The sequence below is a fragment of the Strix uralensis genome, chromosome 4 (assembly GCF_047716275.1).
Source record: "Strix uralensis isolate ZFMK-TIS-50842 chromosome 4, bStrUra1, whole genome shotgun sequence".
NCBI lineage: Eukaryota > Metazoa > Chordata > Aves > Strigiformes > Strigidae > Strix > Strix uralensis.
Genome location: NC_133975.1, coordinates 66,168,254 through 66,185,096, shown reverse-complemented (window position 1 = coordinate 66,185,096; position 16,843 = coordinate 66,168,254). Strand labels below are relative to the sequence as shown.

The 16,843-nt window shown below is 43.0% G+C and overlaps 1 protein-coding gene across 5 annotated transcripts in view; it reads left to right on the top strand.

The window, feature by feature from the left end:
- Positions 1 to 16,843, top strand: part of SLC4A4 (solute carrier family 4 member 4) — a 235,620-nt gene that overhangs the window by 62,272 nt on the left and 156,505 nt on the right. For all 5 annotated transcript variants that reach the window (XM_074867030.1, XM_074867031.1, XM_074867029.1 and 2 more), the window contains exon 2: positions 10,458 to 10,531. In XM_074867030.1, the coding sequence (XP_074723131.1) occupies positions 10,459 to 10,531 (73 nt within the window). In that variant the 5' untranslated portion in view covers position 10,458. The remainder of the gene's footprint in view (positions 1 to 10,457; positions 10,532 to 16,843) is intronic.

Below are 16,843 nucleotides of genomic sequence, written 5' to 3'. Positions count from 1 at the left end.
CATCTTAATGTCGGTGGTCTGGAGTGTTGTGATGCTTTTAGAATGACTTCAGCATCTCAGAGATGCTTGGGAAGGTGATGGGGAGGGAAACGTGCAGCTCTAGAAGCTGTGCATTTGAAAGTAGGAAGCCTGAAGGAATGGAGAAGTTCCAAACTGTAATAAAGATATAAGCTGCTCTCACACATTTTGTGTTAATGGGAGGATTTTGTGTGCTGGCGGTTATTGCTGCGAAGAAGAGACTTTCCCCCGAAACAGTCACATGGGAGGATGAGTGCAGGAGCTGCTTGCTGAGAAGCTGGGACTGAGAGTGCTGGATTGTTTTCCCTGGAGAAAACCAGATCTGGGTTAATGGTGCTACTGGGTGTGCTGCCCCACCCCGCATTGTACACAATGCCTGGTCTTTAGCCGAGTGGGAAATGGACTTAAATAGAGAACTCCCATTTCAGATAACCTTTTTATTTTAAAAGGCAGTCTGGCAAGGCTGAGACGCCCACTTTAACATCCTTGTCTATAGGTAGGAAATGCTCTCAGGTCCAAGCTACTCATACCTTGCTTTTTGAGACTCTGTAGGCAATATTCAGCAGTTGCTGGAAAGATTTCCCACAGTTGCAGTTTTTGTCTAGCTTTATATATCTGTGTATGTTTAAATATAGATGTCTACAGATCCCCTGTCTATTATGTACTTTTTAAAGCCTTGCACCCATTTTGAAGTTGTGTGCTGAGCTGATGTAAAATACATGCTTGTAATACTGCAAGCAGTTGTTAGTCTGTGATACCTAGTCTTGTGACACAATACACTTAGGCACAGATTTCGTGAAAAGAGCTCTTACATGAGGCTTGAACAAAGAGCAACTACTTTATGAAACAGGATTGTTTTTAAATAGACATGGGTTTAGTTGAAGAGCACATGAAAATGCTCTCATAAATCAGCCCTGTGGAACAGTTTCATCTAAGGTTTATTGAGCCTCAAGTCATGCGCTAAATTATAAATCTGTTGTACACTGCCTAATTTTAAGTGGGGCAAACATATGCTGTATGGCTTGAAGTCATCTTTCCATGTCAGCCTTCTTGTTTAGTCCGCTCCTGAAATGCGCTCTCCTCTCGCCACTTTCCCATATTTGAACTACTCCTAAGAATTTGCTAACTGTTTTTTTTTTTCTAAGCACATGTTTTGAAGCAGGTGGGGGATATTTCAGGAATGTTTTCATGTCAAAATTGAACTCTGTTCTTTTTGCCATTAGTATGCAAAGCTGAAAAAAAATTGGAGGGAGAGCCAATTGGATGTGTAAAACGTGGTCAAATAAGTTGCCTATAAGGCATAAAACTGTAACAAAAATATTGCAGGACATGACATTGTCATGGTAATAAATGGCAAAAAAAATATTCAGATCCCACAGGCTGTCTTAAAATAATAATTTTTAGGAAAAATCCACTGTTGCTTGTGGGTTTAAAACCTGACACCATTCTGCCTCTAGAGAAAACTTTTTTGTGATTTATATTTCATGCTTTGCAGAAAATTAAGCTAGAAAAATGTCTGGTTTATGTTAGCTTCAAACAGATATATTCATAATATTTGCAGTCCAAAATCACTTCTTCCCGTTGATTTGCTCATCTCATAAAGCTCCTACATAAGTGCAATCTTGAATTCCTTTCAGACTGTCTCTATACCCTCTCCTGGCTCTAGCTACATTAAATATAGGAGATGTATGTGAAAGATGTCAGGAACCAGATGCTCAGCTGTAGAGGTTCACCTCGTCCTGCTGGAGAGAGGACTTTAACTGAGATGCTACAATTTTCAAATTAAGCTTGAATGAGATGTAGACTTCTCCTTGCTGGTATGTCTCCGCTTATAGCTCCATGATTTTCGTTAAGAGAAGGAAATGAAAACAAACAGGCAGCTGACTTAATCAGGTTTTATAGGGTTGTGTCATTTTATGGTAAGCAATCTAAACATAATAAAACAATGGCTTCAACTGCTACACCTACCCTAGGGTCTAGTGCCGATATGCCCCCTTGTAATTCCCTGTGTTTTGATAATGTTACTTTCTTGTTTGTGCAGAAGAAAGCTTCAATTTCATTCACTCCTAATTATTTTTCCTAGTAGTTATTTCAGTTCTGGAACATATCCAAGTTGAAGAGTTCTCCTGAAGTTGTCAGAGATATAAATTGCAATCTGAATGATGTAACTTTGTCAAAATAAATTCAAGTAATTCTTACCTTGGTTTCAGGAAGGTGCTCTCGTAGGCTTCACCTGTGAGCTGAGATAAAACTTTAGTGTTCTTGATGATCCAGTCAGTAAGAGTTTTTGAAAACAAGATTGGGTCAAGAACTGAGACTTGTATTTAAATCCTATAATGGGACTTAATTTCCATCCCTGAGAACACCTCTGTAGAGGGAAATGTTTCACGTAATGAGAGGTCTTAATTGGGAATTTATTAAAAACCCAAACCAATAAAAGTCCCTCTGCCCACACTCCCCCTAGTTTTCAGAAATGTCTCATTAATATTAAACCACTTTTAGTAGTTTAAATAGCATGGCACAGTGTTACTGAACGAATGGGCTACATTTTTGTGACTGAAATCATGTAAATGAGACATTTCAAGAAAGTAGCCTATATTGAGGTTTGTATTCTGCTTGATGCTGCCTGATTGACTGGAGGCACCCAGCTGCGTTAGTTTGTGGTTCCTCCTAGGTCTTCGTAACCTGATGACAAGACCACAGTAGTAGTTGACTATATTTGAATGGAATGAATGGGGGGCAGTGTAAAGGCAAATGGCTGCCTACAGAAAACACCATCTGAAATGCTGATGGGGAGACAGCCTCTCAGAAATAAGGTTTCTGAGGGACAAAGAAGCACTGAGAGAATGTGTCTATTTAAATGACTTATTCTCAAGAACATACTGAGCGTGAGGGTGGCTTAAAAAAAAAGACAAAATAGCATGAAATCTGAAAAGCAGTCTTGTAGCTGTAAGCAGAGTGTGTTAGCACACTGATGGGTGCAGGATGTGTCCTGCTTTACAAAGCTAAGCCGGTGACGCAGGAACTGTGCTCGTCTGGCCTGTCTTTTGCATGCTGTGCAGAAGTGCACCGGGTCGAGCCAGTGGCCTGTTTCCTGCGCGTCATTTGTCACAACTCTGATCTAGATGGACTTCCATGAAAGGACCTCGAAAGAGGGGCAGACGGGAAGCGTAACCTCAATTTATGATTTATGTGGACTGTTGAGGGGCACCCTTACCCTGTGCTTTGCTCATCTTTTCTCCAAAGCCCATTTAAGAAGTGTGCTTCAGTGTCAGGTAGTGAAAGACTTACGTTGCTGTCGTGCTTGAGGGACATGAGCAAGCAACAGCGAACCTTTGAGTTTTCACATGCCCTTTGAAAAGAAGAGCAATCCAGAACGTGCAGTTGCTTGTAAGTTGGTAGTAAGATGCTAAACTTGCAAAGCTTTCTTACTTTTTGCTGCCTTCTTGTTTCACTACAGCATGTGCAACTAATCAGCAAACCATGTCGCATGCGTTGTGGTCCAACACATGCTGGCAATTCATTTGAACTAGAAAACAGGAGTTGGTACTGCAAAAAGGAAAAGGAGGGCCCAAAACAGATGAACAGTCAACACTCCTTTGAGGTTGTATATGTTCCAGCCTTTTCCTACGTGTCCTGCATTGTCTGAAAAAAGGGTGCTTTAGCACCTTGCTTGCATTTACAGATTTTAGTCTTGTAGCATTAGTAGTTGTCTCACAGTTCTGTACAGGAGATGATTGGCATTGCTCTGGAGAGACGAGATGCTGTTCTCCATTCAGACAAGAAGTCTGCAGGACAGTAAAGAGCTGAGATGAGTCTTTGTGCATTTCCTCTACTCAGTTGCATTGTGCAAAGCAGTCATCTTGGGTATTAGTTCCCTGTTGATTATCAAGTGTTATTTTAAAAGAAGCTGGGTTTGTTTGGTTTTAAAAATATTATAGCGCAAGTTCTTTCTGCAGAAAGCAAAGGCCTCTGTCCTCTGCTCCTGGTTAGTACAACCTTTTGCTGAGAAAGCATGTAAATAAATGCTGTTTTAGAGCTGACAGGGGAAAATGCTTCCAAGATAAATTTGGCAATGTGTTCTAAAAGCACATCAACCAGATCGTGCAGAGTATAGTTAGAAGCTCATTTTCCTGTGTGATAGAGCCCATATGCAAGTATGTGAGAAAACCAAAACACATCTAGCACAAAGGAATCGGTCATATTAGATCTGTTTATTTAAGAATTTGCGTATGGGCTGTGAGAACATCAACTGGGACCAGGTCTCCTTCTAGTTTCCTGTTCACTTGGCCACTATCATCACAATATCTGAATGCTTCACAGGTTGCAGAGAAAAAAAATGATGTTATCTCTGTCCCTCTGCAGCCTGTTGACAGAAGCCTGTTTAGCTTATTGACTTGTTATCTTTGGGATACATGCACATATAGACACACACTTGGCATCTAACTTGGGTGGCTTGGTGAAGGCATCATTTGTCACTGACGGGGAAGCCTTTGGTGGCTCTTCTCTCTACTCTGGTCCAGGCCTCATGCATCCTATCTATGTGAGCCTCCAGGTGAAGCTAATGGTTGCGTTGTTCCATCTGCTGTTGAATAATGTTGCCTGTCACAAGTAGCATTGGTGGTGGAGGACACGTCTCAGTCCTGCGAAAGACTCTGAATGCCAGCTTGGTTGTCACGAGCAGGCCCCTTACACCTTGAGGGGAACAGTGCGGAGTGGAGCTGTTGTTGTACCTGCAGCTGTTCCTTGCAAGCCACATCGTGTTTCTTTTTGTGAGCTCTGGTTGTGATTACCAGCAGCAAAAATGCAGCCGATGGGTATGTGCACATGGGTCACTCTGAGTTTGTTCCTAGCAGCACAGGAAGGAATTACAGAGGTACAGGAGTCCTTTGTGTAGCAGGCACTGGAGCCTCCAAACAGATCATGCTGTCAGATGCAGTCTATTCTGCTGGGAGCTATAGTCTCCTCAGCTGAAAAGAAGTTGTCAGCTGCCCAGAGAAGCTGTGGATGCCCCCTCCCAGGAAGGGTTCAAGGCTAGGTTGGACAGGGCTTTGAGCAACATGGTTGAGTGGAAGATGTCCCTGCTGATGGCAGGGGGTTTGGAACTGGATGGTCTTTAAGGTCCCTTCCCACTCAAAGCATTCTAGGATTCTATGAAAACTACATTCCAGCCTCCAAGAGGAAAAATGACTTCTGTGCTGGATGGTTTTCCCCATTTAGTGTTTGGGAGGTAAATGGTGAGGGGGAATGGCGTATGTGTGGATTCAGGTGTAACCCTTGCAGTGTTGTGAGACCTGCCAAATAGCTTAGCAGCTACTTACTTGTTTTTTTCTTTATCTTTTTTTTTTTTCCTCCCAGCATCCCCATCTATTGTGTTCCCACTCCACTTTATGGACAGCAGTTTTCTGAGTAAAAACTCTTGCCCCTTCCCTGGAAGCATTCAAGACCAGGTTGGACAGGACTTTGAGCAACCTGGTCTAGTGGAAGGTGCCCACTAGACAAAAACTCTTGACAAGCAAATGGTGCCAGACTCTGGGAAGCATACAAGGGTGGTTGATTCTGCATGCTTGGGAAGACCTTATTTCACTTGCCTTTCCCATGAATGTAGACAGCTTCTACACACCATCCTGTCAGGATTGTAAAGCAGGAGCTGTTGTGCTGTGGGGCTGGGCAGCCACGTTTCCGTCACCAGGTTTGACCCGATCCCTTTTGGAGCCCTGCTGTTGGCGTTGCTGCTCTGTGACCCAATGTTCGTAATCCTCTCTCCTCCCTGAAGCCGTTGACATGCTCCATGCCCTGGCTTATTGCAAAAGGGTTGCTCTTTAAATGTGACTTTCACATGGGCTCTGCATTGTGCTACCCATTTCAGTTACAGAGCTGCTCTGTGTTTTGGTTTGTTTTTTTTTTTTCTTCAGTGCAGAGTTTGCTGGAGTTTTTTCCTGATTGCAAAAGACATTTGAAATGGGCAGAATTGTAAAAGCTTATCAGCAAGTCATAACTCTTGTTTCTTGCTCCCCAGCTATGTTATGCCTCTATTCACTCGACTGAGTTGCATCTCCATGCAGCAGCTCGTGTCGCCACATCAGCCCTTATGCTTTATTTACGCCGAACACTAGTTTCCCTCTTCTGTCATCAATTACGAAGTTATAAAAAGTGCTGGTGTTGATGACTGTCAGCAGGAAGGCCCCAGCGGTGTCTCTTGCCCAGGCCGGGTGGTGGCAGCATGCCATCTCCCAGCACTCTGGCCGGGCAGGAGGCAGGGCTTGGCACTGGGCTTTGCCTCCGTTAGGACAGGGAACAGTTAAGCTGAGTTTACTTGCTGCTTTAGACTGCTTTGAAGATGTGTTGCAAGTGTTCGGTGATATAACAAGGAGACCTGCAGGAAGAATTTATAATATGATAAGCAAAACAGAGACTGTCAGATAAGTGTAGTCAAGGGGAAGGAGACAAGGAGTTTTAAGTAATATTTTGGGTTTTTTTTAGTGTATCACAAATAATTTGGTTTTCAGCCACAGCACTTTCCTTCGGAACACAAATCAGGTTTGCTGTGCTAACACTGAATGCTCACAAACGCTCTTACCTCGAAAGTGACCCAGAGCAGAGAAGCAAATGGACTTCCTCATTTTTCAGGGTGTGCTCTGTTCACTGGAGAATAGTCTTTTCATCTTCTTTTCTACTTTGTGCTATTTGATTTCCTTCACCTTTGCCCATTTTATACTGACTTTTCTCTCCATTATGAAATCTGGGATCCCTGTTAGTACTAAATTGGTCTTGTTCTTTCTGAGTGGTCTGGCAGAATATTTCTGTGAGCTCTATCTGCAAATGGTCTGCAAATTTAGGTTTGAGTTGCATGCTGTGTTGGGTAGGCTGTGTGTGACTCTTGTTAAAATTCTGTTGACACATAATGTCATTTCTAAAAATGTTTGGTACCGATCTAATTATCTACCCGGAGAGGCCAATTACTCAAGCAGCTCATATTTTTTCACTTGAGTATATTCTGTCAGAGTACATGACTTGCTCAGACCTAGACCCTGAAAACAGAAACCCAATTTTTTTGAATTAAGTTTTAGGTTTGTTTCCAAAACCTTGCAGTAGCAGTAATGAGGTTGTGGGTCTGGATAAAAAGTGTCTGAATGTCCCATGCTTTTTACCTTCTGCAAGGAGCTGGTAAACCAGGCTTAAACTAAGGCACGTTTCTGTTCAGAGGCCCTAAAAAAATTTCCACCCTTTCTTCCATCCAGTGTGTGTGTCTCCTCCATGGGATGGTGAAAATACCTTTTCTTGCTGCAGTGCTTCACTAATAGGACTCTGACAGTTTTCTCCTGAAGACCCAAGTGAAGATTTTCTTGTTGTTTCATGTGATTTATTTTTTTTTTTAGTTTCTGCAACTCCCATTTCATATTACTTGAAAAATCCCAGGGGGCTGAAATATTTCCCCTGTGCAAATTCATAAAGGATGCTTTCTTGCTAGATTTTGGCCTGAAGAAATCCTGCAGTAATCCGAGAAGGGCAGAAAAGACCAAGTCAAGGGAGGTGGCGCTTGGGAGTCTAATCACTAAACTCCTGCGGATTAGAGACGGGGCGCCATGCCCAAGCTCTATTCCTGGCCCTTTAAACCCCCCAGCTCTTTCGGATCTGCTCTGTGCCTGTTTCGGGGGAAGCATGAGGCTTGTAATGTGTCGTAAGCAATTTTCCAACCCTCTGCAGCTAGGAAGCGCAGCTGTTAAATGTGATAGACTGATTCAAGGGAGGAAGGGTGCCATTACTGGGAGGATAGGGGAAAGTGTGGGGTCTGCTCCTGCTGCCTGCGACGAGGTGCTGCCGTAGGTGCTCAGCAGCAGGCAGGGTGATGCTGGGAGGACGCACTGAACGGTGGGGAGTTTGAGCAGGCATTCTGCTAGGCAGATGGCACCCTGTGTTTTTTCAGCCCTGTATTCTTTGCAGGCAGTGAAAATTGCTCCCTTTATTTTACCTTCTTCTTCTCCCTCTTCCTCCCCGCTATGAGACTGTTGCTTCTCAGCTGCTGCGTGCCCAGACTGATGCTGCAGAAGATGGCATGGAGAAATAGGCCTTGGGAACTGGTGTTTGAGCAGGGACTGTGGGACGATGCGCAGGTGTGGTTGCACAAACACACACATGCTGAGAGGCCTGAACGTGTCGGTACTCAGGGAATGGAGGCAAATGCCAGGGCACGCTGTGGGTGAAAGTGTAAGAACAGACTTTACGGAGTAATAAAGCCTGTGCGGTTTGTGTTTGGGCTGCAAATCCCATCCCATCTGTTCCAGATGTTTTCAGTTGTGTTTATAGCAAGTAGCTACTGTGCTGCTTTGACAGAAAAAAAAATTTAAAAAATAAACTTGGGTGCATCTTCACAACCATTGCAAAAAGGCAAGAGCATCCATGAAATATGTTAGCTTTTATTGCCTTAGAAAAGATGCATAAATAGTTGTAAATAATTTAATGAAGAACTGGAGCTTTCATGTGCGTGCCTGAGTGCTGGCTTTGTGTGTTTTGTTGGCAAGAAGCATGTCCTACCCCTTTGCGCAGGGTAGCAGCTGCTTGTGAAATGGTACCTTTCTTAAGTCAGGGAAATTTGTTCTTCAAATACGCTGGCTTCTGCGTCTCTGGCAGACAGCGTGGGCAGAAACAGCCTCTGTGAAGGGGAGGTGGACCTTTTTTCAAATGTCAGAACTGGACCTAAACTTAGGAGCTGATACTCATGTTTGTTTCATGTATGGTGCTGTATTAGTTGCTGCCATCCAGTAATCCAAAAGAAAAAAATCAGTGTATTTCCATCTGCTTAGTTAGTGGTTTTGAATCTGGCCTATTTTGCTTTGTTCTTTTTTACCTGTGACATATATGAGACTCATTCAAGGGAGCTGAGCTGCAGACTAAGCCAAGGATGAGGCCAATGGCATGTTGGTAGAGGTGCTTGAGGTGGAGGAACACTTGGCAAAGGTGGGAGAATGGCTGCTGTGCTACTGCTTTCAGAAAATGAGGGCTCTGGTACTTTCTTTTGTGGCTGTGGTGGGGGTTTTTTCTTTTTTTTTTTTTTTGTTGTTGTTGTTCAGGTAGCCATTGACATGCAAGGTAGATGTTCTGAGACATTCTGATTTCTTGGTACTCATCTGTTCGGTTTTTATACTCTTCTGAATTTGAATGTGCCCTTAAAAACTCTATGAAGTGTTTGCTGCTGCTGCACTTGGAGGATCTTGTGGGATCACAAGTGGAAGTAATATGGGTGTGAAGAAGGTTTTGAAGGCTTTGTTTCTTTCTGTACTGAGTTTGTCCTTATTCCATCTAAGGAATATAAGGAGAAGGTATTGTTTTTTGATTGTTACCCACATATGCCTGTTTCTTGCCATTGGTAGGAAAACAGGTACCAGCTCGGTCTCCCGTTGTATTAAGATAGAAAGCTTCCACAGTGACTGTCCAGCACTGAGCAGCAAATGTGTGCTTAGCCTCTAAGCAATACAAAAGGATGTTATTTAATATAGCTAGATTTTTTTTTCTCTGTGATTTGATCATTTTTATATTTGCTTGTCAAAAATGAATTTGCAGGTGAACCCTTGGAAAGCGTGTGGTCTTATTTTGTGGGTGAAATACAGCAGCATGAGTTCTGGGCAGCACTGCAGGAAGACCTTCCTGGTGGAGGCATAGAGTAAGGAGTCTCTCCTATACAGAGAAGCAGATAAGAGATGGAGAGAAAAGGGGAAGGGAAAGAAGGCAACTGCTAAAACCCATCCCCAAATGGATGAATGAATGGGTGACACACATAAATGACTGCTGTGATGGTCTGACTTAGTGTAGCTCGGTCTCTGGATAATCCTCATATGTCAGATTTCTGTAAGGCCACCATGTGACACAAAGCTTGCCTCCCTTACAGACAAGTGTGCTTTGCTGGCATTAAGAGGCTGGCGTAAGGCTGGTCTCCCAGTGTGCATTCAGACGCGTGTGTATGTCTCTGTGTAGTATGAGTGCTTGCTCCTGTACGTGGTTCTGCAGCCAAGCTCCTTTAGAAGAACTTTAACAGGAAACTGGAATTCAACAAACTCTTGGCTATTGCATAGATAGTCCCAAAATTGCCTTTGTGTCTATATGTCCTTTTTAGAAAAAAGGAAAAAGGAGGAGGGCGGGGGGGGGGAAAAAGAAGAAACAGGAAAAAACCCCAAAGACTTCTAGCCAAGATTACCTTTCTCCCACCTGTCACCACTGATGTCCTCTCAAGGTTAGAATTCGAGCGATGTGAGGCCAGCTTAAACCAAACGCCATTTGAAAGGAGTGCTATGAAGGAACAGCAGGCACTGGAAGAAAAACAGGAGAGCCCACAGGAACATGAACAACAGCTTGCAAGTTAACCTGCCCAGGACCTGGGCTGGTTCAAATCGCTCGCTCCAGGAGAAGTCTGAGCATTCCTTTTTTCTTTTCTATTACTATAGGATGGAGGACGAGGCAGTACTGGATAGAGGGGCTTCCTTCCTTAAACATGTATGTGATGAAGAAGAAGTGGAAGGTAAGAGACCTTGGACGGCTGGGGAGAAAGGGTGCCTTCACAAATTGTATTTGTATGTAAGATCGGCACAGTCAGATAGCAGAGAAAAAAGGCACCTTTGTTTTGCCGAGTAATTAATCCTAAACTTGACTGAAACACCAGTAAGCTTGATCGGGGTGGAACTGAGCTTTTAAAGAAACCGTCTTTTTCAGTTCAGGAGTGAATGTTGTCATACGGTGCTGCACACATTTCCACTTCCCACAAAGTCATGTTGGCTGTGTCTTGCATAGTGGCTGTGAAATCAGGGCTATTTTGTTTTCCTTTCCTCTATGAATATAGTTTTGGCAACACTTGCGTATCATCACTGCACTTGGAAGCGCTGGAATATGGTGGTGGGTGTTGCAGATGGAGAAACAAACTGGAAAAACCAGCAATTTTACTCAGTGTCAGGGATGGACATAAGGCAGCAAGTGGATGTTTGACTGGGTTATCCTTTTAGCTTAAGAGGCATAAAGAGAAGGTTTTTACCTTAAAGAGGAACTTTTTAACAGAGCAGTTTCCTCATTTTTTAGGAAAAGAGTAGACTTCTTTGAAAGTGTTTTTATATTCTCTCTAGCTAAAAATGTTGTGAAATCCCAAAGGTAAAAGGAATTTAAAGGAGTTCAGTTTAAGCTTGTTGGTGGCAAATTATTAAGATGATAGGAATGAATTATTTGCAGCAAATTATCGTTTTCTCATTTTATGAGGATCGGTTGACTTTGTGCTTGATGAACTAGTAGGGGAGAAGGAGGAAAGGACGATAGAGTACGTACTTTACCTAGAAGGGAAAGGAGTTAAGCATTTTACCTCACAGTCCTATCCTTCCCCTCTTGACTTAGGTATATAATTTTATTCTAATTTCTTTGTTTGAAAACAAATGCCTGTGGCTTTTTAGTTTAAAATGTTTTGAAAGGTGTAGGGTTACAGCCATGTCATTGTCACTGGTAATGGACCGTAAAGGATCAAGCAGTATGAAAAAATAATCTCCAAAAAGATAAATTAGAACACTTCCAGCAAGTTAAACCAGTCATTTCCATGAAAAAGTCTGTGTTTTCTTCCTCTCTTGTATGAAGTAATCTGTGCTCAGGAGCTGTAAATCATCGTGTTGGGTTTAATTAGACCATTTGCTGTCTGCAGGGTCAGAATGACAGGGGTTTTGTGTTAGCCTTTTGCTTGTAGAATAATTGATACTTTGGCCCAGCAGAAACATTTGAGAGGGGAGAGAGGGAGAACATTTCTTAGATTTTACTGTCTTAAATGTTGCCACATGCTGTTGTGGTGTGTATTGCCCATGTGTGATGCTCTGAGAATATAAAGCAAATTGTTGTTTGTGAAGAGCAGTGTGGGAGTGTTCTTTTAATTATCTTCAGGTGCTGGGAAAAAGGTTAATCTTTAAGTAATATTTGTAGATATGGTGTGTTTATCTCCTTGTTTCAATGCAGATATCCTCATTTGATTTAGTTGGCTAACAGACCAGTTGCAGTGCATCTCACTGGGATAAGGAGAAGAGGAGGTGAAACAACTATTTCTAATTGCACACGACAGGCCTCTTGAGAAGTGTAGCTGCTTGTCTGAGCCTCTGGAGAGACTTGGAGCTGTGTAACCGGCTAATTCCCTTGTTTGTGCTAAAGGCAGCTCCCTGATTCTCACCAGGCTCCTGTGAATGACCTCACTAAATCACAAAAGGATCTGCCATCTGTGGTGGGGCCAGTGCTGACACCGTAACATCTGTCAGTGTCATGGCGCACATATGATGCAGTTGGTGAGTTGCTGCTCGGCCACTCCACTCTTCTGGAGTGGGACAGCCTTGAATTCATAGTACCTGGCAAATTTGGGGCATTACCACAGTGCAAGTAATCTTTAAAGGCTTTGACACTTTGAAGAGATCTTACTTGCTTTAGAGGGGAAGATTTCCAACCTAAATGATTCTATGATTCTAAGCATGTCATCAGCTACATCTAACTCTCTACCCAGATATGCACCCTGTATATAAGTACATTTAATGTATATGTGTATCTCATACACACACATGCACCCCGTGTACAGTCATAGTCTGCATGTATGGAATGATTTGTAGACTCACAGAATGGTTTGGGTTCGAAGAGACCTTTTAAAGACTGTCCACCCCCCCTGCCATGGGCAGGGACACCTTCTGCTAGACCAGGTTGCTCAAAGCTCCGTCCAAGCTGGCCTGGAACAATTCCAGGGAGGGGGCATCTACAGCTTCTCTGGGCAACCTGTTCCAGTGTCTTGCCACCCTCACAGTAAATAATTTCTTCCTTATATCCAATCTAAATCTGCCCTCTCTCAGTTTAAGATCCAGTGGAAAGGCTAAAACATCAGGTCGAAGACCTTCGGCTGACACGTGGTGCGGATGCTTCTAAGTCTGCTAGATTTCTGCACTGCAAGGGGAGTGGTTACAAGGAGGAGAGGTCTAGAGACCTGAAGGTGTTAGCTCTGAACCACTTCAGCTACTTTCATGGTATGGTTATAACTTGCTTTTCTAAAAGGCTTACAGTAGTTCACCCTCTGTAGAATAAGGTAACAGCAAGTGGAATTGTTACCTTCAGGTGTATTTTATTTTTCTGATCGTTTTTATTTTTAGCCTACTTTCATGAGGAAACAACATACATATAAAGTTGTTTACCACTCTTTTGCCTCTTCTTTCCATTCATCTCTCAATAATTTTTTGCACCTAGTAGTCAATATTGATCCAGATTTCTTAGGAAGGCTCTTCAAAGCTACTCTTAGTTTTACTAAACTTGTAGGGAAAAAAAACTGAGCAGAGGAGAGATCGTTTTCTTTTCTCTCTGCTAGGGAAAGGTGAATTGTAACCTTTATGAAAGAGAGCTGACAGTATGGTGTTAGGGCAGTGGAACTTGGGGATTCCCCAGCTGCAGGAGAGAATGGGAAAACACTACTGCAAAACATGACGTGCTTAGAAAGCAGGCTGCTTTTGTTGCTTGTGAATCGGTTTGATTTCAAACAGATGAAGACAGAATTTTAGTTGTCATTTTGAGCATCCCTATTTTGCATGTTCTTTGCAAGAAGAGAGAAGGACCATGGTGTCATTTTATTGGTACCTGGTGACCTTGCATTATGTCTGTGAGATGGAGATAGCAACTCTGAATTACCATGTCACTAACTTGATTATGTAGCAGTGTGGGGGAGAGGGAAGGTCTTCGCTTTTTAAGGAGGGGGAAGAATGGGCATTTTTGATTGGTCAGGATGTTGAGGCATTTTCAGCTTGTCAGTCATGCCCTTGCTCAGTAAATGTAATGTTAATAGAAATCATACATACCTGACAAAACTGTGTCCCTTTGGTCTGGTTCCAGAGATTGTTTAATGCTTCTCTAAGATGGCTCCTCAGTCTGGTCCTATGCTGGAATGTGTTGCTATTTTATTGGTGATATCAGCTGTTGACATTCAAAAATTACTCCATTCCAGCTCACCCCATACTGTCTTTATCAGTGAGAGGACTCAATTGATTATATTCAGTATGTGGTAGTTATGAAGACCTGCTTTGCTGGCCATCACTGATATTGCACATAAGTGCCCACAAATGTGACTTGGCGAGACAAGGGATCTGCCTGGGTCTGGTTCAGATTGTGGAAGGAAAGCCAATGCAAAAATGTAGACTTTCTTGGGGAAATCAGGAAGAGGCACTGCCCTAAGCTGAACCTCCTGTGCGAGAAAACCATTCCCATTCATTCAGAGCACTGCACGTTCCTTTCCTTGAAGGTAATGACATATTGCTGTAATGCCACTGTTAGGAGTGCTGGTATGTGTGACATAAACAGATTACTTAATAGCCAATTTTGCAAGAGGGGAAAAGTAAAGCTCCACCTTATCCTTTGAGATAAGGTATTCTTGGCTCTTGAAGCGTAACTTCCCCCAGGCTCGCTGCTGCCCTGACTTCACGGTGGGGTGGAGGATGCTTGATTTCAAGTCTGACAAATCTTGCTGGAAGGCTTGAGGACCACTCTGGCTGCCTTTTAGGAGACGGGGACCAGCACTTGTGTCAGGTGTTTTGTCCTGTGTTTCGAATGGTTTGCAAAGTAAAGGTCTGAGAGTATCTCTTAGATACCACTGTTGCAGGAGTGGATGCAGGAAAAAATGCTGTTATAGTGGAAACTTTTTCTTGGATCCTGTTATCAGTATGGCTTTTACTATATAGAGAGTCTAAACCAAAGATTTTGTAATGACTTGCCATAACTACTTTTTCAATTTTAGCTGGCTGCTCCCCACACCTTCCTCCTCCTTGCTTTCTCTTCTCGACCCTGTTGTGTCATTGCACTTTGCTGGTAGAAAGCTGTGTGATGCCATAAGCCTAAGATTATTACTTGATGGTTGGATCAATGAGGAGAGAGGTTGAAAGGGTAAAGATAACTGTGAAAAATCTTTACTCTTATTAACAGCAGGCAGAAGGTAGAAGAAAAGAAGGGAGAAGAAAACTTTGTTTTTGTTTTCTTCTGTCATCCCCACCCTCAGTTTTTGATCACTGACTGTAGGCAGACCTTCTCCATTTACAGGAATAACCAGAAAACCTGTTTCATATCAGTTAGAGTTTTCAATTGCTTCTGAAATAAATATGATTTTAAAAAATAGTAAGATAAAATCTCAACACAGAATGTACTTCATTAATATTCTTTGGTACCTTTAATTTATCTACAGAGGCAGAGTAGGCTGTATTTTGTTTTGTAAAACTGAGTCAGGCTTTGCTTGTGCAAAAGCAAAACGATGAGGACTCAGGCACTGCCTTTTTGCTCTCTTTCTGTACAGCAACTGGCACAACTTGGGAATGGCAGGCACAGACTGGGACCTAAACGCTGCCCCACACAGCTAGTAAAAACGAGATGGGTGGTTTGGATCTTCTCAACTTTGAAGTATCTGGATGAAAGATTTCAGATGAGCTTCTCTCCAGCTTTAACTCTCCATGACACTTTTCAGGATACTGAAATGTGCTGTTAACTGGTTTGTCACAAATGAAAAGGTCTAGTGCTATGACTTCACTGCAGACTTTTGATAATATGGTAAATCCCTATGGAAAAGTTGGGAGTGGTTTTTGTGTGTACTAATTAAATCAATAGTACAAATGCTGTGAGGTCTGTGAAACATGAATCACTCATGAAGTTGTTCAGAAATTTTTGTCATTAAGATAATACCACTTTTCAGTCACTTGTTAGCTTGATGCTAGTAAATCCATGAGTGTGCTTACTATTGGCAATTTCCTGCAGGCGTCTATGTCCCCCATCACTGCATGGGATATGGTTCTCGTCATTGCAGATGTCTTTCAGCTGTTGTCAGGATTAGCTTTAAAGTTGCTGGGGTTGTGTGAGAAGGTGTTGATGTCCGCCTACTCCAAACTCTGTGAGAAAAACTGCAATTTTTCTAAGTTCGGATGATGATAAGCTGACTTTACATAAGGTAGTGATAAGTTGACTGTGTACGCAGGAGAAGTCGAGAAAATGTAAGAACAGCTGAGTCAATATGTGATGTGGTTTGCCCATTGCGAAGGAAAGGTTGTGTTTTCTTTTAAGCGATGATAAGGTTTGCACTGACACATGCTATAAGTGTGAGGTACATGGCAGTGAAGGAAGGTGTTTCCATACCATTCTGACAGTGACTGGCTTTTTTCCGTCTCTGATTGGTTTAGAAATAATCAGTAGCCCTCTGACCTGGTGGTGAAACTAATTTTGCTGAGGGCCGTGCTAATTAGAAGGGTGGCCCTCAAATGGTACTTTCCAGCCTTTGATGGGAGCAACTGCTCTGAGTGTGACTCGGGCCATCCTGAAGCTGCTGATCCCTAGCAAGAGAGAGCAGGCACTTGGGCAGTGCACAGCAGGTCCAGACCAAGGGCATGGGCCTCTGTTTTCTCAGTGTGCTCGTGATAACGACTCTACATCTATTCCATGCCATAAATCAAGAATAGTGAAGGTAAATGACAGAACCCACTTGGCAAACAAGGAAAGATACTCAGGCAGAAAGTGGAAGATACCTGACCCCAGGTCAGGGCCAGGTTGCTTCAAGCTCGGCCACCTCAAACAGTCACAGCCTTCATGTAGCTAGGGAACTCTGGAGTGTCCTTCCTTCTTTCATCTGTGCACCCAGAACTAGCGGAGCTGGGGTTAATCTGGAAACTGCCGCTAGGGCTGTTTCTGTACCTTGCTGGGATAAGTGCAGTCTGTATGCTAGTTGAATCATTGTCTCAGCCTTTGTGAAGGCCTGTCCCTTTGGGTGATGTTCCTAATCTGGTTGCGTGATGCTGGGAGAACTTCCTTAGCAGTAAAAAGA